This window comes from Danio aesculapii, chromosome 12 (genome assembly GCF_903798145.1).
Source record: "Danio aesculapii chromosome 12, fDanAes4.1, whole genome shotgun sequence".
Taxonomy (NCBI): Eukaryota; Metazoa; Chordata; class Actinopteri; order Cypriniformes; family Danionidae; genus Danio; species Danio aesculapii.
In genome coordinates, this window is record NC_079446.1 from 22,035,405 (window position 1) to 22,060,392 (window position 24,988).

The following is a 24,988-nucleotide window of genomic DNA, read 5'->3' on the forward strand; positions in this document are numbered from 1 at the left end:
ACATGCCACAGTGAATTACGAGACATGACTGGACCAAGTCTGGCTTTCAGACAAGGGCCAAACATGAACCATATCTGAACCAAGTCTTGGCCAAGTTAATAACCAATAACTGGACCTGAACTGGGCAAGATATACCCCATGTTTGTTCATTGTCTGGAAGCTAGACTTAGTGTGTCACGACTGCAGTGAAAGTGATAAACCCATGAAAGATTATGCTTTAGGTGCATTAATAATGGTAATAGTTAGTATGGTTAGTGTAAACTGTAAAAAAAAATAATTTGGTTGATAAAATATATGTAATGTAGGTTAAATTCAGTTATTTTTCAACATACAGAAAACAAATTGATTAATTAATTCAAATAATTGAATCTGGAAGATGGAAATGACTTTTTTTAACCCAAAAATAATTATTATGTATTTTAAATGTTGGTCAAGAAACATACATGGCCCACAAATAAATGTTTAACATCTTGGCCAAATACTACTTTTGATATCTGGCCCTTGTCATACATGCCACCATAAAGGCAGAGCCACCTCTGCCAAGCCCGACCCATGTTTGGCCCACATGCTGTATGCCAGTGCAGAATGAATGCCTGCTGTGCCAGCTTTATGCCAAATCTGGGCCAGAATTATTTGATACCAGGGGTGTTGTACTTGTGATCCTTTAAATTCCACAAAAGTGTTAAAAGTAATGTAAAATAAAGGTAAAACTATGTGGTCACTGTGCACTTTTTTCTTGAGTTTGACTTTGAAAACACAACTGGTTGGTTTAAGGAAAGGGTTTAGGTCAGTTTATTGCTTGGTTTTGCGTGGACTTGTAAAAGAAGGAAATATACCTGAAGCGTACACCAGAAGTACCCTAAGTAACGTGTTTCAGATGCATAATGTAGAAAGCACTCTTTAGTTTATTTGTTCTCTGAAATGTGCAACATTATACCCAAAGCAGCATATTTTACATTTAACAAAAATGTAGGCTAAAGCACATATTTCCCATGAGCATAAGCTGCATGTTTTGTAGGAAAGGTGACCATAGTTCATTGTCCATACATTTCACTATGTTATATAAACTGCTGTTGTTGGAAAATGGCTTATCGTTTTATGAATCAACAGCTTTTTGACTAATATTCTAAAATATTTTCCCTCAAAGACTAATTTACAATATTTGGTTTACATAGAAAATGCTTTGATGACAAATCACACAGTTTTTTTGACAGAAAATGTAACAAATTTTCACATTCATTCATGTGGTCTACACAAACAGTAAATAGTCAGGATTTCATCTCCCATTATTTGCATTAAAGGTGCTGTATGTACAATTTTGAGTTTCTAAAGCAAAAAAAACACCTCAATATGTTTGCAGATATTTAAGAAACATGCTAAGTGAACATATTTGTTTAACTGAAAAACTATGCTGAAGTCATTTATTCTCTTTTGAAATTGCATGGAATATCTGTCTGTTTTTGGTCTCTATAACTCTGCCCACTGCCAGTTTACTCAATTATATTTCAGCACCGTATTTCATTTTAGTCTTGAAGGCTGCATCAATGTGGCTGCAGCCAAAAATGTGAACTCCGGAGAACAGCAGCATCCTCTATAATGAGATGCAGATTCAGAGTTCAATTCACCTTTATTTGTATAGCGCTTATACAATGTAGATTGTGTCAAAGCAGCTTCACATAAAAGGTCACAGTAAATAGAGTTCTGAAAATCCAAATGAGGTGTTTTTTAATTAGCAAATAATATAAATATTACAATATAAACATTGGCCGAGCAGCTTACATTGTAACATCGTGTCCTAACAACATATGACGTGACACTATAGTGACATTCAAATGCAGCCATTCAGAAGCAAAAAATAATGTACTGCACTCCAATGAAATGGTAAGGTTAGGAATCTAAATAATACATATTAAATCTCCTTAACATTGTTAAAAGTACATATTGAGTGACAGATCATTCATTCATTCATTCATTCATTTTCTTTTTAGCTTAGTCCTTTTATTAATCAGCGGTCTTAATGAACCGCCAACTTATCTAGCACATGTCTTATGCAGCGGATACCCTTCCAGCTTCAACCTAGTACTGAGAAACACCCATACACTCTCATTCACTAATGACAATTTAGCTTACCCAATTCACCTCTAGCGCATGTCTTTGGACTTGTGTGGGAAACCAGAGCACCCGGAGGAAACTCACGCGAACTTGGGGAGAACATGCAAACTCCACACAGAAATGCCAACTGATCCATCGCGCCGCCGTGACAGATATTTTTGACAGAAATCTCTCAAATTTCCTTTAAAATATCTTGATTTGTGTACCTAAGATGAATGCAAACCTTCTATATTTGAAGTGACATGAGAATCAATAGATGAGCACAGGATTTTTATGGCGAACTTTCCATTTTTAATATACAGTTATGTGGAACTGAATTTTGAACAATGAGATTTCACATGGACTACAAATAAAATTAAATAAATAATTATAATAAAAAGTTGAACCTATAATGGCCTTTTCACAAGATGTAACATTTATTCAGGTGTTCACGTTAATTTCACTTTGCTGTGGCGACCCCTGACAAATAAGGGACTAAGCTGAAGGAAAATGAATGAATGGTTATAAAGTTTTCTCAAATAAAATGAAAATATCTAAGAAAAGAATGTTGAAAACTTTTAAAAACTTTTTTTGTGCAAGTCTGCATGTTTCTGCAACCAAAAATGTACGTCACTGAATAATTCTTCAAGAATTATTCATCTATTAATGAAACACGGAAGCTTTATTTAATCAATAATTAAAAATTGGCCACAGCCATATCACCCTGCAGCCCAAAACCGGTTACTCAGCTAAGCAGGCCTGAACCTGGTCAGTACCTAAATGGGAGACCACATGGAAAAACTAGGTTTCTGTTGGAGATGGTGTTAGTGAGTCCAGCAGGGGGCGCTCAACCTGTGGTCTGTGTGAGTCCTAATGCCCCAGTAAAGTGAAGGGGACACTATACTGTCAGTGGGCACCATCTTTCGGATGAGACGTTAAACAGAGGTTCTGAATCTCTGTGGTCATTAAAAACCCCATGGCACTTCTCGTGAAGAGTAGGGGTGTAACCCCGGTGTCCTGGCCAAATTCTCTCAATCTGCCCTTACCCATCATGGCCTCCCAATCATCCCCATCCACCAAATTGACTATATCACTGTCTCTCTACTCCACCTATAGCTGGTGTGTGGTGAGCACACTGGCGCCGTTGTTCTGTGGCTGCCATCGCATCATCCAAGCATATGCTGCACACTGGTGGTGGTGTGGAGAGACCCCTCTCATGATTGTGAAGCACTTTGGGTGTATGGCCATACACAATAAATGCACTATATAAATACACACATTACATTAATAATTAAATTAAAAATTAGATAAAAAAATTTATTTAAATTATATACTACTACTTTTACTACTGCTAAAAATAATATTGTGAATATATATTTGGTATGTTATTATTATTTAGATATTGTTATTATTATTATTATTATTATTATTATTATTATTATCATTATATATTATACATTTAAAATATTAAATAAAAATATCTAAACATATTATACTATTTAAAAAAAAAATATTACAGCAAATAAAATGAACCTCTGAAGGTTAAGCTCTCCTAAATATGAAATCCTAGATCTGCCCCTACATTATAACCTAATTGTTTGCACACTGTGGACACATCAGTGTAAACACCATAACACCATGTGTTATGCAAGTGAAGTTTCGCAATGGATCCCCTTAAAAATTATATGGCTTTTATCAACATCCTTCAATTTTGTTTTATTTTTTTATTATTTTTTTTTTTTGCTTTGTAACGTTTCTAAATCATATCAGTCTTTTTCTAAAAGACCAATGCAGTACGTTAACAAATACAAAAAAAATGCTATTTCAGTCTTGCTACTACAAACTTTAACCTTTGATTCAGTGTTTTTCTTGTACTTACTAATGCCATTTACTACAAGGTCTGAATGCAAATAGTTTTGGAGTAAATCCTGCAGCATTCTCCCTGACAAGATTGCTCTGCCTCAGTGCTATTGATATCGGATTGGCTTCTAATGCTGAACCAATACATCTGAAAAGTAATACCGGTAAGACGGGCTATCTGTTTCACCCTCCTTTTCCTAAGTGGCCCCCATTATCCACGAAACATCCTTGATCTTTTTCCCAGTGAATTGCAGCTGGTGGATTTTGCTGTGCTGTGTTTCAGGGGGGGTTTGCTATGAAGGGTGTATAATGACATTCCTCTGTCGCAGAGATGAGTCAAGTCCCATTGATGCCAGCAGGAGCCCAGAGCAGGTCAGAATGCTTACTGGCCTCCCGATGCTGCCCTCCTTCATGCCTATTCTCACCCAAAAAGAGTTTTCACAATTTTAATTAATTCAGAATTAGTGTTTTATGTTAAGTGTTTGTGTATGTTTCCGACTCAAAGGGGCTCTTTGCTTTCGAGAACAGAGAGTGAAAGCCTATGTGTGCTTAAATGAGAGCCACACAAGGCTTTGTTGCGGTTACAAAAAGAGCAACTTGAATCCAAACTATACGTGATAGAAGCGTAAAGTTAATTTAAACATACATTTTTCTATGATATTTCGCTTGGGTATCACTTTATTAGTATACCCAAGTGTAAATACACACAATTGAACATTCAAATGTGTGTGTATACGACAATTTTCTTTAATGCAATATTGTATAAAATGATTAGGAACATATCTAAAAAATCAATATCATTTTGACTCATTACATTTAAAAAAATTGTGTCTTAATAAAGCTTTTACAAATTGTATTGTGATTTTATATATTGTAAATACTGTATATTAAATAGTTAATATATTAACACTTTATTTTAGGTTATAAGTCACAGTATTAACAAAGCATTAACTTTAAAAACTACTAATTTGCTGTTTATAATAGTTATTAAGTTAATAGATGGGTTTAGGTTTTGGGTATTAGGGATTCAGAATAAGATCTTACTTTATAGCTACTAATGAATAGTTAATCTTAAAAATAATAACATAATAATAAATAACAATCTTAATAAATGACAGGTAATAACACAGAAGCTAATAGCATGAATTCTGACCTAAACCAAAGGTTTACAGATAATGTTAGATAATGAATTGAACCACAAAATGTGGCCAAAACAAGGTTTAAACCAGATATTTTACTTGCATTTGATAATTATATTATTTTAGACATGAACATATACACTTACCCGCCACTTTATTAGGTAAATAAATTAGGTAAAACTGTTCAACTGCTTGCTAACGCAAATTTGTAATCAGCCAATCACAAGGCAGAAACTCTATGTATTAAGGCGTGTAAACATGGTCAAGACAGTTCAAACTGAGCATCAGAATGAGGAAGAAAGGGGATTTAAGTGACTTTGAACGTGGCATGGTTGTTGGCTGATCTGAGTATTTCAGAAGCTGTTGAGCTACTGGGATTTTCACGCACAACCATCTCTAGGGTTTACAGAGAATAGTCCAAAAAAAAAAAAAATCCAGTGAGCAGCAGTTCTGTGGGCACTAAAGCCTTGTTGATGGCAGAGGTCAGAGAAGAATGGCCAGACTGGTTAGACCTGAAAGAAAGGCAGTAACTCAAATAACCACTCGTTACAGCCGAGGTATGGAGAAGAGCATCTATGAACGCACAACACGTCAAACCTTAAAGTAAATAGGCTACAGCAGGAGAAGACCACATCAGGTGCCACTCCTGTCAGCTAAGAACAGGAAACTGAGGCTACAATTTGCACAGGCTCACCAAAATTGGAAAATAGAAGATTAGAAAAACGTTGCCTGGTCTGATGAGTCTTGATTTCTGCTGCGACATTCAGATGATAGGGTTCAAATTTTTCATAGACAAGCATGAAAGCATGGATCCATCCAGCCTTGTGTCAACGTTTCAGGCTGCTGCTGGTGGTGAAATGATGCGGGGGATATTTTCTTAGCACATTTTGGGCCAATTAGTACCAACTGAGCATCGTGTCAACGCCACAGCCTACCTGAGCATTATTGCTGACCATGTCCATCACTGTATGACAACCATCTTCTGATGGCTACTTCCAGCAGGATAACGCGCCATGTCATAAAGCGTGAATCATCTCAGACTGGTTTCAGGAACATGCCAATTAGTTCACTGTACTCAAATGGCCTCAACAGTCACCAGATCTCAATCCAATAGAGCACCTTTTGGGATGTGGTGGAATGGGAGATTCGTATCATGGATATGCAGCTGACAATTCTGCAGCAACTCTGTGATGCTATCAAAATCTCTCAGGAATATTTCCAGTACTTTGCTGAAACTATGCCATGATGAATTAACGCAAAAGAGGTCCAACCTGGCACTAGTAAAGTGTACCTAATAAATTTCCTACTGTAAATATTAATGCAGTATATTCCTGCTGCAAAACTTACTTTTTTGATTAGTTATATGCGTTGCTTAAAACTTTATTTGGACAAGTTTAATGCCGATTTTTCCTCAATATTCACATTTTTTTACATCCTCAGGTTCCAGATTTTAAAATAGTTAAATTTAGGCCAAATATTGTCAAATCCTAACTCATTTAAAAGCCTACAGTATTTATTTAGCTGGCTTATGAAGTAAACATTTCAAATGTTTTACCATTATGACTGATTTTGTAGTCCACACACACAGACACACATACCTGTACTCTCCACAGGCATACTGTATTTTATACTGTAAAAAACACTTATTATATAGCCTTACCCTAGCCGTTTCCTTGAACTCAACCCTCGCTTCAAACCTATGGCATTTTTTTTTCATGTCACACAACTTAATTCTTGACAATTCTCATTCTTGTTCTTATTTACATCATTTTGCAAATCTAACTGATTGAATTGAAGCTTTCATTCAGCATCTCTGTTATTTAATAGTGCCTACAGTTTTACCCAGTTGACTGTTTTGACGGGTACTTCAGATAATAAGGGCTACTGAGAAGTGTTTCCAGGTCAAGCCAGGACTTAATCATGCAAGGTCAGGCCTCTTCGGAGCTGTTGTGTTGTGAAAGTTTTGATAGATAACAGATGAACGGTGAAGAAACCAGCCAGCTGGATCCGCATTCACAGTGGCTTTGTGGTGCTGTTGTGGGTCGGAGCCACAAATGTGGTGTTTCTTGATGTTTGGTACTGGGAGTGACTGCTGATTGAGTCTCGGATCTGTAAACGCATGTAAGATTGAACAAAGCAAGACAGGCTGAAGGCTTTCAGTAGCTCCCCCTGCTTAAGACCGAGCTTAATTAGTTCATCTTGAGAGGATAAAGTCAGATATTAGCAGCCTGGTAAGCTGTTGAAACAGATTAGAGAATAAAATTGGCCTGATTATTGCAACACTGTTCCTCATAGATTTAAACTCCATTCAGTTGGGGAGGGATTAAAGGGAGACGATCTGCCAGAATGGATTAAATGCGCACTATAAGACACAAATACGTTTAATTGACTACTGAAAGCAGAAAACACACTATAAAAGTTACTTTTTTTGTTTCTGTATAGCTTAAAAGTCAACATTTTTGAAAAATTAGGTCCCATTATTATTCTGATATTAAAATTGTTGTATATTCATTTTCACAAAGTTGTTTGAATGTATGCTAATTGAAAAATACCAATTTTTCGAAAGCACATTTTATTTTAATCACAATTGTAAAGTATTTTTATTTTAAGTACCAATTCTAACTATTAACTAGCTCATTACATGCCTTTTATTAAGATATTGTCTGTTTATTTGTATTTATAAAGCACGTATTCTGTGTGATCTTATTCTACATCCCTAATCAGCCAATACCTAACCCTAACAACTACTTAAATAATTATTAATAAACAGCAAACTAGGCATTTATTGAGCTAAAAGTCATAGTTAAAGGTTGATTTATAGAGAGAACTATACCTTAAAATAAAGAGGAACCAAAAATATTGACTAGCATACGTTTGAACATGACTTACACAAGAAGACCATCCCAAAAAAATATTGTGGTGCATGTTTAGAACAATAATAATTTGATGACATTTTAAAAGATTCATTTAGGGATCGCAGTGAAGTAACAAAATACAGCTTTATTGTCATTTTAAATCATCAGGGTGCGTTTTATCTATTTTTCAACAAGATTCGTTTGGTAACACTTTAAAATAATGTTCCATTATTAGATAATGTTAGTTAATGTATTTACTAACATGAACAAACAATGAACAATACATTAATTACAGTGTTAATTCATCTTATTTTATTTTAGTTAATGAAAATAAAGTTGCTTTTTTAATTAATGTTAACAAGCACAGCTTTGGATTTTAATAAAGAAATAGTAAATAATTAACTGATTCATTAATGCTGTACAAGCTTGTTCGCTATGAGTATGTTAGTAAATACATTAATTACCATTAACTAATGGATCCTTCTATTAAAGTGTTACCAATGTAAATCATTTAAAAATATTATCAAATTCAGTTTGCGCACATATTCTGCTATACATTTTTTTTTATACATAACTTTTTACGTAATCATCTATTCATTATGCTGAAGGGAACAATTTTTCACCCCTAAATTCACATTGTATTAAAAAAGGGTAAGACTTTAGTTTAAGTACCGGTTCTCACTAGTAATTATTGGGTTTTCACCTGATTATAATTAATATATTGGCTGTTTATTAGTACTTATAAAGCACATATTCTGCATGATTTTATTGTACATCCCCAATCCTAGCCAATGAATAAACCCAACTACTACTATAATTGCTATTATTAGGCAGCAAATTAGAAGTTTACTTAAAAAAATTCATAGTTAATAATTTATTATTAGCAAGAATTGTAGCTTAAAGTGTGACCAAAATATGATAATAGTACAAGCGTGTTCGATATGAGTGTGTTAAATACATTTAGTCACCTTAGAATATTAAGGTTCTATCTGACATGTTTGTCAAAATTGAATTATTGATATATTCTTATTAAATGACAACTTATTTACATTATGGGATGTTTTTTTTAATAAGTTGTTTACATTTTAAGATTTTTTATTTAAAAAAAAACAAATGTAACACACATACTGTTTCCTATGAAATGCAAAAACCTAAAATCTCAATATCTCAAAATTATTAAGAACGCAGATAGAACCTTATAATTCCAAGGTGACGATTAATTACCGTTAACTAATGGATCATTCTATTAAAGTGTTACCAATGTTAATTCTAATTTAAAATATGATCAAATTCAGAATGCTCATTTATTCTGTTATACATTTTGTTTGATTTTTTACATAATCATCTATTCATTAGGCTGAATGGAACCATTTTTCATCCATATGAAGAGTTCAGATGCAAAAACCTTTAAGAGCCGTCTGAAATTTTCATCAAAAATGTAATTTTTTCTCAGCCTTCTTTGTTTATGTTCAGATATTTCACTTTAAATACCAGGTAAAGGACTTATTCTTTGCCATAAATGTGATATTACACATTATACACACAGGAGCCTGATAAAAATGCTCACTTTAGAGGCAAATTTCAAATGAAATTTAGATGTTTTTGCATCTAAACTCTTCATATATTTATATTGTATTAAAAAAGGGTAAGACTTTGGTTTAAGCACCAATTCTCATTAGTAATTATGCCTATAATTAATATATTGGCTGTTTATTAGTATAACTACTACCATGATAACGATTATTAAGCAGCAAATTAGGAGTTTACTGAGGCAAAACTCATAGTTAATAATTTATTAATAGGCTAATTGTAGCTTAAAATAAAGTGTGACCAAACAAAATGATAAAGCAGACACTGGATTTAATATGCACATAAAATTATGCATATTCAAAAAAAAAAAAAAAAATTCAATTTGAACACTACAATAGGATGTCTCCTCTTTGAATTGTGCACAATTTATGAGTAGAAATATATCACCTGTTATATCCACATAATATAGTCTGTTTCTTCATATCTGTGCTCTTTCCGAATCGTTCAGTGATGTCATTCTGACTCCTTTAGGCAGAAGACGAGAACTGATGACGCATCTGCTCATCTACCTGCAGCCGTGTAAGTTTTTGTATCAGTTTCTTTTGTCATGCTCTCACACTTTCTCTCTTTTACATTTTAATGCGAGACACCGCAGGCATGAACACTGTTTTGTCCTGCACCTGCCAGTTTTCAGATTTTGGACTATTTAGAAAAAAATCAAGTGTTTTGTTTGTCGCACTTTACCAATTATGCCTGGCTGTTTTATCAAAACGAGTTCTTTCTCCTGCACTGAGCCATAAATCAGCAGCACTCACTTATATACAGTTGAAGTCAGAATTATTAGCCCCCTTTGAATTATTTTTTTTTATTTTTTATTTTTTTTATATTTCCCAAATGATGTTTAACAGAGCAAGGAAATTTTTACAGTATGTCTGATAATATTTTTTCTTCTGGAGAAAGTCTTATTTGTTTTATTTCGGCTAGAATAAAAGCAATTTATAATTTAAAAAAAAACATTTTAAGGACAAAATTATTAGCCCCTTTAAGCTATATATTTTTTCGATAGTCTACAGAACAAACCATTGTTTTACAATAAATTGCCTAATTACCCTAACCTGCCTAGTTAACCTAATTAACCTAGTTAAGCCTTTAAATATCACTTTAAGCTGTATAGAAGTGTCTTGAAAAATATCTAGTCAAATATTATTTACTGTCATCATGGCAAAGATAAAATAAATCAGTTATTAGAAATGAGTTATTAAAACTATTATGTTTAGAAATGTGTTGAAAAAATCTTCTCTCTGTTAAACAGAAATTGGGGAAAATAAACATGGTGGATAATAATTCAGGGTGGCTAATAATTCTGACTTTAACTGTACATCAAACTTTATTCATATCTATATTCTGAAGAGATTTACACTAGCGGTCAAAAGTCTGGGGTCAGTAGGATTTTTAAATGTTCAAAAACAGGGTTATGCTGCTCACCAAGGCTGCATTTATTTAATCAAAAATACAGTGCAAATTGTAAAATTGTGAAATGTTATTAAAATAACTGCTCAAAAGTAGTTTATAATTTATTTCAATAATTTATTCCAGTGACTTTAAAGATGGATATTTAGCTTCATTACTTCAGTTTTTAGAGTCACATGATCCTTCAGAAATCACTCTAATATTAGTTATTGTTATTTTTATTATTATTAATACTATTAATAATAATGGTAATAGTAATAAAAGCAATAATGACTGAAATAATCATTTCATTTGAAACTACATACAATAAGAAAGCAGTTATTTAAAATTTGTATACATATTTAACAATTTAACAATTTATTTACATTTAATAAATGCCGCCTTGATGATCAGAATAATTTTCTTAAAAATAAAAACATGAAAGAAAAAAATAAATAAAACTGACCCCAAACGTTTAACCGGTAGTGTATGCTCATCCATGATTTGCCTGGTATCACTTTAGTATAGGGACCAATTCTCACTATTATTACCTAGTGGATTATTACCTGCCTTTTATTAAGATATTGCCTATTTATTGGTACTTAAAGTGCATATTCTGCATGATCTTACTCATACATACCTAATCCTAGCCAATATCTAAACACAAATACTACTTTAAGAACTACTAATAAGCAGCAAAGTAGGAGTTTATTGAGCTAAACGTAATAGTTAATGGTTTGTTATTATCATTAATTGTATCTTAAAATAAAGTGTCACTATTTGCCCTAATATATACAAAATATTACAAAAATATTACAAAAATTTGACAAAAAATAATGAAAATTAATACTGTTGTGGATAATCACAGCATTTTCTGAATTATGGAGTGATAAAAAAGAGGCTGTCCAAAATTTCCACTGTAAAATCCTTTGTCTCTAATATGTAAAAGAAATAAATTCTAATAATGAACTTAAGTATGTACCATGCTTATATACACTGAATAAATTATTCATTGGATTTACTAAATTTGTTTAAGGAAACTGGTTGCAAACAATTCATATAGGCTGAATTGAAACAAACAAATTAAATGTAGTAATGTTCAACTTAATTCGATTGTTTAACTAATATTTTTCAATGTATTTGTGCTAGAAATGTATGCAAAGTAACACTTTTACCATGCTATTTAACAAAAAATGCCACATTTACATATTTAAACATTACATTTTAGAGTTTGAAATTCTTAACATAATGAATTAACTTTAGGAAAGTATGATGATCACTTATATTTTCTCTCTCTTTTCACCTGCAGTGTCTTAGATTGACCCAAATCAAAGAGACTCTGCATTCTCACACCGGTTACTGACCGAGTATCTCTATATGTCAGCTTCTAAGTAAAAGCACACAAATAATAACCGTGGCCTTTGAATATGTAAGCATATGAGCACGACTGCATGTTTGGCAGGCCTCACTCCATAAACGAAACCAGAAGATGCTGGTGGTTTGGAAAGCGAGAGCAGCGGGGACCACATGCTAACTGGGACTACTAAAGCACATTAGTTCTGACAAGTATTGTATCATGAGCCAGGGGGGCTTTTGTCGTTCGCCTACACAAATATTTTCGCAAAAAGACTCACGTTACAAGAGAAGCCTGTGAGGTCAGTGGCATTTTGAGGATGGGGTAATTAGTGAAACTATGACATATCAGCACCATTTAGAGGCAAATGTGATCCTCATCGAGTGCTGAACGTAAGTGATTTAACAGCACGAACCTAATGGCAGATCAGAGTATGTGGGAAAGAAATGTTTAGGACTTCATTTGAGATTGATGTATTTGAATTGCATCAGATATACAGTAGTGTAGATTACAATGTTTTAGCATAAATAATAAACTTTAATAAACTTATCTGCATGTGCTTTTGTTAGTCATCATCATACATAAGAAATATTTCTGCACAAAAATGTATACATAATGTTTTGTATCTGTTTGTTAATTTTTAGATGTGACTGACAAATATGCATTACTTTAAGATTTTAATGTAATATAATATAATATAATATAATATAATATAATATAATATAATGTAATATAATATAATATAATATAATATAATATAATATAATATAATATAATGTAATATAATATAATATAATATAATATAATATAATATAATATAATATAATATAATATAATATAATATAATATAATATAATATAATAAGGGACTAAGCCAAAAAGAAAATGAATGAATAATATAATATAATATAATATAATATAATATAATATAATATAATAAGGGACTAAGCCAAAAAGAAAATGAATGAATAATATAATATAATATAATATAATATAATATAATATAATATAATATAATATAATATAATATAATATAATATAATATAATATAATATAATATAATATAATATAATAAGGGACTAAGCCAAAAAGAAAATGAATGAATAATATAATATAATATAATATAATATAATATAATATAATATAATATAATATAATATAATATAATATAATATAATATAATGTAATATAATATAATATAATATAATATAATATAATATAATATAATATAATATAATATAATATAATATAATATAATAAGGGACCAAAGCCAAAAAGAAAATGAATGAATAATATAATATAATATAATATAATATAATATAATATAATATAATATAATATAATATAATATAATATAATATAATATAATATAATATAATATAATATAATATAATATAATATAATATAATATAATATAATATAATATAATATAATATAATAAGGGACTAAGCCAAAAAGAAAATGAATGAATAATATATATAATATAATATAATATAATATAATATAATATAATATAATATAATATAATATAATATAATATAATATAATATAATATATAATATAATATAATAAGGGACTAAGCCAAAAAGAAAATGAATGAATAATATAATATAATATAATATAATATAATATAATATAATATAATATAATATAATATAATATAATATAATATAATATAATATAATATTTAAATGACAACTCAAGTTGTAAATGAGAATAATAATGAATTTTTATTTAAAACAAGTTACTAAATATTATTTGATATATTTTCACATTTTTAATATTACAATGTTTACATTTTGAAAGATTTTTTATTAATAAATTGAAAAATATGAAAAATACTAATATGTTAGCTTGAATTATGCTTTAAAACAAGCTCCTGGAAAAGATCAGTGCAGAATTTTGAGTCAAACCACACAATGACTTCAAACCGAAAATGCACATTTAAAACAACTGGAGGTTTATACTGTTAAATGATACTTAGGGTTAAACCCCAATGAATTTATTGAGTCCCAAGCCAAGGGACATCCACACTAATGCCCCAATTAACACTCCTAACACGGCTGGAGTGCTGAGGCTATTAGCGAAGACAACAATATCCCCAATCCAGCAGCCCGCTGCCTGACACCTTAACCTAACCTTATCTCTGACAAACACGCCGCATCCATTTCACAACCCTCCGAGCTTCACAAACAAGCTTCCAAATAAATGGAGCCGGGGCGAAAAACACAGCAGCGAGGGGGAAAAAAGACAAGGCTAGCCTTTTCCGTCCCTCCAGTGGCTGAGGTTAAGATTCTTTGGACTGAGCCGAGAAGCTTTTTTCCACGCAGTCAACTGAAAAGTGTGCTGTATTTTTACTGCCCTCTGAAAAATGATCACTGACCACCAATTCTCCCCCAGTGCTGCTGGAGAAAGTGATGCCGAAAGTGGGGATCGTTGCTACTCACCACCAGATGGGATAGCCTCCAAGCACCCGAGAGCTGGAGAACCACATGCACATGAGAAATCCAACCAGGTACAAATCCATGAGGTATGTCTTGTGTGGATGGAAAGGGTCTATTGATCAGTACATAGGATTCCTAGAGAGGGGGTGAAAATTAAGTCCCGGCAAGGCAAAGATGAATACTTAAGAGAATAATTAGGAATTTTAGGGGGGTTTCGCGAAAAAAAATAAAAATAAAACAATTCTCCAAGGTTTGCTGCTGCTTTGAGTTGGGTGAGAAAAGTGTGTGTCTTCCAGTAGTAGTTAGGAGAGTAAGTGTCTCTTTCACACACTCGCACACACGCTCCTACTCGTCCTCTGATTCCCTCCCTCTCACTGAGGTTCTTCCCTAAGGTACATATCTTTTTCTCTCCCCACTTTTTTCCCCTTAGGATCATCAGGGCCAATATTAGAGAGAGAGAGAGAGAGAGAGAGAGAGAGGGGAAAAAAAAACGACAAGCGAGGTTTGGAGATGTCAGCTGGCAAGCCAATCACAGAGCATGGCCTTAGGTTACGCAAAAAAAAAAAAAAATTATTATTCCTGCCCATCTGTCAATCATGCACCACCCCCTGGTAATGTAGCAAAGAAAGAAAGAAAGAGAGAGAGAGAGGAGGCTGGGAGGGAATAAGAATGAAAGGGTGTCAGGACTGAGTTTCGGAGAGGTAGATTTGTCTTATTAAGATCTATATTGTCTGTGTTAGCATCAAGGAAACCCAGCTGTGCCAGACTCGGGCCTGCTGCTCGGCGAGGAGGTGGTGGCGAGGAGCGTCGTCTCCGTTTTTTAAGCACCCGTGCTCCTGAACTAATTGTTCCGGATGCGTGTGCGTGCACATACATTCAAGAATTTTGTCTTGGAGAATTTTGATGGCCACGTCCTCCCCTTGTGACACAAAGGGAACACAATAAAAAGCCGTAAAAGGTGGTGTGGCAGGGCCAGGCATGCAGTGTTCTGTGCCCCAGTGGCCCAAAGGCAGCACATTTTACATAAACACTATTGTCATTCGGATGGGATGATAGCAGACAGCACAGAGAAAGAGACACGGCACTAAAAGTTGACAATACATTCAAATATAGAGCCTCTGTGTTAGACTGAAAGCCAGGACGGAGGTGAGAACTGACAAGTTTCAGGTGCAAACACTGGAGCAATTGCAAATGGAGCTAGAATTAAATATAAGTTCATGTGTGTAGCTGTAGGTTTTGGCACTTTTTTCCACTTTAAACAGTCTAGGAATGCATTAAAGGTATCATTTGGAGCTGTGGATATTAATTTAGTTTTGATATTTGAATAAAGTTGAAACAGTCAAAGAAAGTTAGTTAGTTAGTTAGTTTGTTAGTTGAATTTCTTTTAATTACAATTCCACAAATTCATCTTCCTGTCATTCCAAATCTTGTAGGTTCTGGCCAATTTTCTCCAACTCATAACAACCCTTTTCCCAGAATATTTATTGGTGATATTGTCCCATGTTTCCTTGCTAGACTGTGGTTGGATAAAGCTCTCTCCTGCAATCCAGCGACCAAGTAGTGAAGCCTGTCTGTCTGTGCATCTGCCAGTGTATCTGTCTGTCTAACTCAGAGGAAGGACATGGACTGTGCACCACCACCGCAGGAGAGACGCTCACAGTTCTGACCGCGGTCTGGAGGTCATATTTCCATCGCCCCTGTTTTTTGCCTTTATTCTCCCTCTTCAAAAGAATCAGAGCTGTGCTGTGACTGAGCTCCGAGGCATGACGGGTCATTCTGACATCTTAAATGTTCATCACAGTGTTTCTTCCAGGATGTTGCATCCTTGAACTCATCAGATATGAACCTGTTGGTTAAATCGCAACTTCCAGAAGCGCTCGGCTCGTGCTGCGTTCCTGACGTTGAAATAAAGATCTGCTTTCCATCAGTTGCATTGTGCCTAGATCAGCGGTTTGATTCAGCATTCTTGCAGAGTGACAGATGCAGATCTGCTCGCCAGGATTGGCTGGGAAAACCTGATCGGAGCGTAATTTACGAGTGGAGGCGAGGAACGGTCTGCGGTCGGCATCTTAACATCACTGAAACCACGTTTGCCAGGTCAAGGCCATAGGGCCGCAACACAACGGACCAGCTGGAAATGAGCTTACGATTAGAATCTCAAGGACTCAAACCCCAGCATGCACAGCAATGGTGCGAAACCAGGACAAAAGCCAGAGATGCTTGACATAGCTGCAGCACAAACAAGACCATTCCCTCCTAGCATAGCCATTGTGTTTTGAAGGAAGTCTTGATTCTCGTATCAATCGCACTTAATGAATTTACTGAAGTGGGCCCTAGAGCATGGAAATGAAGTGCACCAGCAGATCAATAGGAATAAAGAGAGTCGCCCGGAGCTTTGACCTCTGGGTCAGGAGTCTCTCATCCTCCCTCATTAAGTCATGTTTGTGGACACTCCTGCATTTTATTAGGGCCTAGCTAATACATCACCCTACACACCCACAAAGTAGCCCCTGTAATCTGGGAGAGAGACCCTTTTGGCTTCCTTTGAGTGGACGGGCACAAGTTGACCAGTTAGTTAAATTGCACATTTTTAAATGTGTTTTTACAAGCAATATCATAAAAATTCATGCAGTCTGGAAGTTTGCAGTTTGCCAAGTTAGGGCAAAAGATTTCCTTAAACAGGCCCAAGTAGACCAACACAACAGTGTTTGGTTTCAAAATGAGTTCTGCTTCATACATTGATGGACTATAGACAATAGTTTAGACAACTATTGTCAATGGACCTTTTTTTGGACCTAACATGGCCACACCTTCAGCATTAGCATTAATCCGTATGTGTTTGCTAGCAACATGCGCGTTGAATTCAGAGACATACACAGAGGACCCCTGTGGTGCAGGTTTCTTAGGCGACCCAAAAACGTCCGTAACCAGGTCCGGCTCTTTCTCAGGCTTTCCTCAAAGAGGGACATGTGTAGACCCCCACTATCCCTCACACACACTCAATCCGGACAGTGTGGCCGGACACAGGCAAGCAATAAAACCTGGATTAGCAGAGTGTTCACACATAACACTAGAGCGAGAAAGTTTCTTAACACGCCCAAGCCCACCCTCTCCTCACACACGTCTCTCCTCTCTTTCATTCCCTCCATCTCTCCTTCTTTTGTGTCTGCGTCTCTCCTCCCTCCTCTTCCTTTGCCCCTTTCTCTTCAGAATTTCATTGTTTGTTATTACCATGTTAGAGATAAAGGAGGTCTGAGGAATTAGCTTGTTCTTACAGTTGCAGAGAAAATCCGCTTAAGTCCACAACCCCCAAATTTGCGGTACCCAGAAGCCCCAGCTCTCAGGGTTTATCCCCAATGCCTATCTTTGTGGTGGGGGGAAAAATCATTTTGTAAGGTGCCAACGGGGCTGAGATGGAGCAGTCCGACCCATCTCCAAGCCCCCGTCCTCGCATCATGTCCTGGAAATGGGTGCATTTGTATAATATCACAGCTTTTGTCCCTACTTTGTAAGCTGGAGACAAAGGCCAGACACTCCTCAATCCCCTCCCCACTCATCCCCCCCAAACAAACCTTTTTCATTAGAGCCGCAAACACTTTCCCCTTCAATAGCCCTGATATTACGCATCATCCTCTGCATCTCCGCAGGACCCGAGCGCTCCAAAGCTCCTCTCTTCTCTCAGGACACAGAGCTCGCTTAATTAAACCGCACTTAAGCCGGACAATAAGCCTTCGCGCAGGTCTGGGCGAGCCCGCCGAGAGTATTCATGGCCGTCGTAAAGCGAAAGCCGCAAGAGAGCGAGTGAGAGAGAGCTATACGCCAGATACTTTGTTCACACAAGATGAAGAGTCAACAGCCACCCCCACACCATTTCTCTCCTAATAACCACCTTTAGAAAGGCTCCGTCCTCGCACAATGCTTCTCGGCTCCCCTCCTCTCGCTCTCAATCACCCTCCAGGACAATGCCTAAAGCTCCGCAGCCCCCCAGGACCCTCGGCCCCACAACAGACACTTCTTTTATTGAAATTCTTTGGTGTTCTAATCCTCAGCTTCCTCTATAGGACAATAATGGAGTGTCAGTACTTTAGCTTTTTCCAGTGTGGCTATCATTAGACCGGCTTGGGTCACAGGCCCTCTCTTCCTCCTCTCTCAGGTTTGAAATTATTCTTGACTCAGGGTTATTGAAGTTCCAAAATGAATACATTACCGGCGCATATTGCATATTTCGCCGTACTGTTATCCTTGCGAAGCATGTCGTCTGGCTCACATTCTTAAGCAAATATCGAATCAGAAGTGAGAAGCGCAGACCGTATTTATTTTCAGAGTGCGACAGTCCAAACCCCAGGCCCCAGACGAAGACATTAGACTTTTGAATGAATGGATTTCATTTCGAATAGGAGTAGTGGAAATTATGTCACTCGTATGTGTTGAATATGTCATTTTTGGGGATTGAAGGTTGGTCTGGGTCAGGTTTTCTTGGTTTAGATAACTTCAGATTGGAAAAGGCTTACCCTGGCTTCTTAAAGAGTTAGTTCACCCACAAAATGAAAATTCTGAGGTTTAACCTCACATGCCAAATAAGTCTTCTCTTAATCATTTTGAGGTGGTCTGTGCATGTGGGCTGATCCATGTTTATATGTGAATAAAAGCCTAAATTAAATCTGTTCATCATATAAGGGGAATCCAGTCTTTCTAAATGACTTACTTTAAACAGTTCAGTTCATACTTAATCTTTAAGTATGTTTTTAATCTTTACTTAATCTTTTTAAAGCATCGAAGTTTTGGGAGAATGGACTATTAGAGATTTAAATATGTCTTAAGAGTTTAGAAGGACAAATTAGTTTTGGGGAAAACTGTTTCTTTAATAGTCAAATGATAGTAGTTGGATATCTTAAAGTGGTGTTTGGTATCTGGTGGTATTTGATGATGATTAAGTGATTACATAGTCTTCATAAAACTATTATAAAAGTCCATGTGATTTATGCACTACATTCTAAATGACCAGAAGCCATACAATTGCATACTGCATACTGTACAGCCATGTTTATGTTTTTCACACAAAACATCTGTATTGTATTAGATTTTGTATGGACTGAAGTTACAGTTCTTTTCTGGTGTTACTGCTTGACGGCATCTGATCACTGTTTACTTTCATTTTAATGAAAAAACAAGTGTCAGAAATAAAGGCATCTTGTCTGTCATCATCCTTGGAGTCCATACAGGAAATGATATAAGGATGAGTAAATGACATAAGGTTGAGTAAATGGTGAGTAAATGATGACAGAATCTTGATTTTTGGATGAACTTTCCTTTACCCCTAACCTAATCTCCTCGTAGCAGTCATTAAGTGCAAGTGGTTCTTTTTAGAGCTGCCCAAAGAAACCTGTTCATATGCTAATTTGATACTTTAATTTATCAATATCAAAGCTTCAAATTTCCTACTTTTGCTGATAACACAAGCACAGTGCAAACGCATCTTTAGTCGTCAGTTCTTCTAAATATTTAAGCATTAATCTTTTATAATAATAATAATAACAACTCAAAATAGCTTTTCGGTAATAATCAAAAATAGATTGCCAGGAGCATCAGTTATGAAACAGATTTTAAATTGAACAGTTTAAAAATTTCAGATATAAAGCATCCATACACTCTCAGAAATAAAGGTACAAGAGCTGTCAATGGGATGGCACCTTTTAAAAACACTTTTGCACTGAAATGGTCCGTATTAAAAGGTGGACTACTAAACAAAAATGATTTTTGTATGTTTTGAAATCCGTTCATTCATTTTCCTTTGGCTTAGTGCCTGATTCATCAAGGCTCGCCACAGCAGAATGATCCACCAGTTAGTATGGAATAAAATCACTGTCATTAATATTTCGTGCGTAAATAAAATTCACGCATCCGTAATTATAAAATCGTAAAGGAAAACGGAGCGTACTCGTAATTTTACGAGGCTACAATTCCAAAATCTGCGATTAGAACAGACACAGATACGACATTTTGTTTTTCTGTTTGTTTATGACTGATACATTTACGATGGGTGTACTTTACAAACACGAATTACAGTTTCTCCACGGACACGAAGTCCTGATTACGAGTACGAATCAAACAGCGAGACTTCACTGTCAAAATTACGTCACCGCTGTCACAGGCATTAATAAACAAGCGAGAGTCATCGATCATAACGGCGCGCCTGCTGGACGTTTGAGCTTACACACACCGTCTCAGATAAGATTTCTGTTATTCCCTCTTTGAGAAATGTCCGTCATGAGCTGTAATAAGGGTTGAGACTCAATGAGGTCCTATTTCGCTGTGTTTCTTGGACATTTTACTGAATCAAAATTAAGAACGGGCCGAGGATAGAGAGCAAGCGTAATGTAAGTTAACATTACAGGCAGCGAGCGCAGAGTCTCTCAGTGAATCACTTAACTATAACATGACATCTGTTGATTAAGTCACCTATTTTAACTGTTTAAATATCTCTCAAATACTCTAAGATCACCAGAGAACACAAATTAAATTAGACAGATTTATCCAGTATAGGTAGATAAAACAAAGAAAAGTTTTACTCTTATCAATTAATTAACTTTAAATAAACCAGAATAAGCAAAATATAATGTGGTAATTAAACAATCACCAATATAGAACAAACACACACGGAAAGAGAGAAACACACCGAATAGTATACGGCTAAATAGTAATATAAATGTTTATGGTAATAGTTTATTAATTATAGTAATACAATATAATGTAACTAATAGTTTAATCAAGTAATATAACAAACAGATAATAACAAATAACATAACAAACATTTATATCAATAGTTACTAATACCTTACTTTGTACAAATTTAAAGATTATATATATATATATATATATATATATATATATATATATATATATATATATATATATATATATATATATACATATCTGATCATATCATCTCCTCTCCATACATCAATGAGGGGCTTAATTATTCAGCTTTCAGATGACATACAGGTCTGTTTCAGATGATTGCCCCTCATGTCTGGTTTTGTGGTCCGGGGTCACATATTTAACATTTATTTATTTTGATTCATAGTCTCATAAATGTTTAACGTTACAAACTTCTGGTGAGCACAAACCCTCAAATATTTAAATTGACTTTTGCTGATATCTTCTTTACAAAATAGATCAATATTCGATCTGGCTTTAAAAAAGGTGACTTAATCAACAGATGTCCTGTTATAGTTGAACACTGTTCAGTGATTCACTGAGACTCTGCGCTCGCTGCCTGTAATGTTAACTTACATTATGCTTGCTCTCTATCCTCGGCCCGTTCTTAATTTTGATTCAGTAAAATGTCCAAGAAACACAGCGAAATAGGACCTCATTGAGTCTCAACCCTTATTACAGCTCATGACGGACATTTCTCAAAGAGGGAATAACAGAAATCTTATCTGAGACGGTGTGTGTAAGCTCAAACGTCCAGCAGGCGCGCCGTTATTATCGATGACTCTCGCTTGTTTATTAATGCCTGTGACAGCGGTGACGTAATTTTGACAGTGAAGTCTCGCTGTTTGATTCGTACTCGTAATCAGGACTTCGTGTCCGTGGAGAAACTGTAATTCGTGTTTGTAAAGTACACCCATCGTAAATGTATCAGTCATAAACAAACAGAAAAACAAAATGTCGTATCTGTGTCTGTTCTAATCGCAGATTTTGGAATTGTAGCCTCGTAAAATTACGAGTACGCTCCGTTTTCCTTTACGATTTTATAATTAGGGATGCGTGAATTTTATTTACGCACGAAATATTAATGACAGTGATTTTATTCCATAAGTTAGTCGCACACACGCACACACGCACGCACGCACGCACGCACGCACGCACGCACACATACACGCACAAACACTACTGACAATTTAATTGTTCTGTAATATACACAGAATTTCATACAAAAATTCTTACATTTATTTAATATTAGATTTTTTTTTCTTGTCCCTGCATTACATAATGAAATATATTTTGGTAAAATGGTTCAAAGTAAAATTGAATAATTTTAGCTTCACAGTTACAACATACTTGACATAAATTAAAATCTAATATATATATATATATATATATATATATATATATATATATATATATATATATATATATATATATATATATATATATATATATATATATATATACAGTTGAAGTCAAAATTATTAGACCCCCTGATTTATTAGCCAGCCTGTTTATTTTTTCCCCCAATTTTTGTTCAACAGAGAGATTTTTTTCAGCACATTTCTAAACATAATAGTTTCAATAACTAATTTCTTTTAACTGATTTATTTTATCTTTGCCATGATGACAGTAAATAATATTTGACTAGATATTTTTCAAGACACTTCTATACAGCCTAAAGTGACATTTAAAGGCTTAACTAGGTTAATTAGGGTAACTAGGCAGGTTAGGGTAATTAGGCATATTTTTGTATAACGATTATTTGTTCTGTAGACTATTGAACAAAATATAGCTTAAAGATGCTAATAATTTTGACCTTAAAATTTTTTTTTAAAAATTAAAAACTATCAGACATAATGTGAAAATTTCCTTGCTCTGTTAAACATTATTTGGGAAATATTTAAAAAAGAAAAAAAAAAAAATCATATACACTGTACACACATATACACTCACCAGCAGGGGCGGACTAACTGCGTTCACAACGAAAGTGGTCAGAGCGTCCAATGTCGCTCTCGCCGCCGGAGCTGAAGGCAGACAGCGTTGTCGCCAGGGCGGCCAGAGCGTCAAAAATCAATACATTGATCTCGTATTTAAAGGGGCCGTTGCAGCATATCGGTTACATTCCTGCATAAAACATGCTTTCTAGCATGAAAATGTTGCGCACTTTTTATCAAATTCATTTAACAATGGAAGATCAAGTTACATGCGTGTGGCTTTGCTCCACTTAATTATCCAATATGTCCATATGTCTGAAATCGCATGAGATTCCCGCGTTTTTAAAGATAAATATATATAACATTAATGCACATCAGTAACTCGCCAGTAACTTTTTTAATGCATGTTCCTGTAAGAAAACTGTAAGTAAATAATTGGAAACTCCTCTTAAGCGGTGGACTTTTTCATTCTAATTGCTTGCCGCTGAACCACGTCAAAGATCATTACCATAACCATTACCCACACCGGCGAAGATGCGCCGTGCTGCTCCTCGCCGCTTATCGCTGCCAGCTCTCATTGAAAATGAATGACTTCCGGCTACTTTTGATTCCGGTTAGTGATTTGGGGGCCCTAAGCAATTTCAGGTATGGTGCCCTAGCATTATTGAAGAATAAAATGTTCTCAAAATTCTTACTCTACCTACCTCTACTCTGATCGCTACTAATTACTACTCTGGTGTCAATAAAATCTCTGTGATTGTGAACAACAGCAAGAAAATAATAAATGGTCTATCTAAATTATTAAACTTAAAACAGAGGAGACGCAGATACTCTCACGCTCACGGTACTAAAACATTTGTTGTCGGTATTGCAGAGGAATGATCTCTCAATGCTGCAGGTGTGAGATGGCTGCGTGGCACTGTGCCACCTTTGAGTGCTCTGACGTGGGGGAGAGACCGACGGCATCACCCGCAGCTCGTTGCGAAGAGTAACATTAGGAATGCAACAGCACGGATACATGAGAGTCTCTAAAAATCTCCAGTAACATTTAAAAACATTCGCTAGTCACTTTTTTTTTTTTTACAATTTGGTGCTAGGGGGTCTGAAAAGTCACTAAGTAGGCAACATTGGCTGGCAGTAGCGTCTTTGATTAAAGCGCAGAGCTCACACCTTGCGCATGTGCAGTACAGAGGGAACGTTCCATTAATCATGGGGGGCCCCTGGTTTTAAACAGAAGTAATAACATTAAAATTTTAACAGTTATAGACAGATTTTACAACATATGATAGAAAATGTGTAAAAGAGCTATATAATTAATATTGGCTTCTTGGCATGGGTTGGGGCCCCCTAATTCCCCCGGGCTCTAAGCGGCTGCTTACCTCGCTTATTGGTTATTGCTCACCAGCCACTTTATTAGGTATATCTGTCTAAATGCTCATTAATGCAAATTTCTAATCAGCCAATGACATGGCAGCAACTCAAAGCAGTGCATTTAGGCATGTAGACATGGGCTGCGTCCGAAACCGCATACTTCCATGCTATATAGTACGCTAAAATCAGTATGTGAGCCGAGTAGTATGTCTGAATTCCTAGAATTCGAAAATCAGTATGCGAGA

The 24,988-nt window shown here is 35.0% G+C and overlaps 1 protein-coding gene across 1 annotated transcript in view; it reads right to left on the reverse strand.

Annotated features, from left to right (window-relative positions):
- Nucleotides 1-15,081, reverse strand: part of wnt3 (wingless-type MMTV integration site family, member 3) — a 58,257-nt gene extending 43,176 nt beyond the window's left edge. The window contains exon 1 of the mRNA XM_056469900.1: nucleotides 14,725-15,081. Coding sequence (XP_056325875.1) covers nucleotides 14,725-14,804 — 80 coding nt within the window. The 5' untranslated portion in view covers nucleotides 14,805-15,081. The remainder of the gene's footprint in view (nucleotides 1-14,724) is intronic.
- Between the last annotated feature and the right edge of the window lie 9,907 nt (nucleotides 15,082-24,988).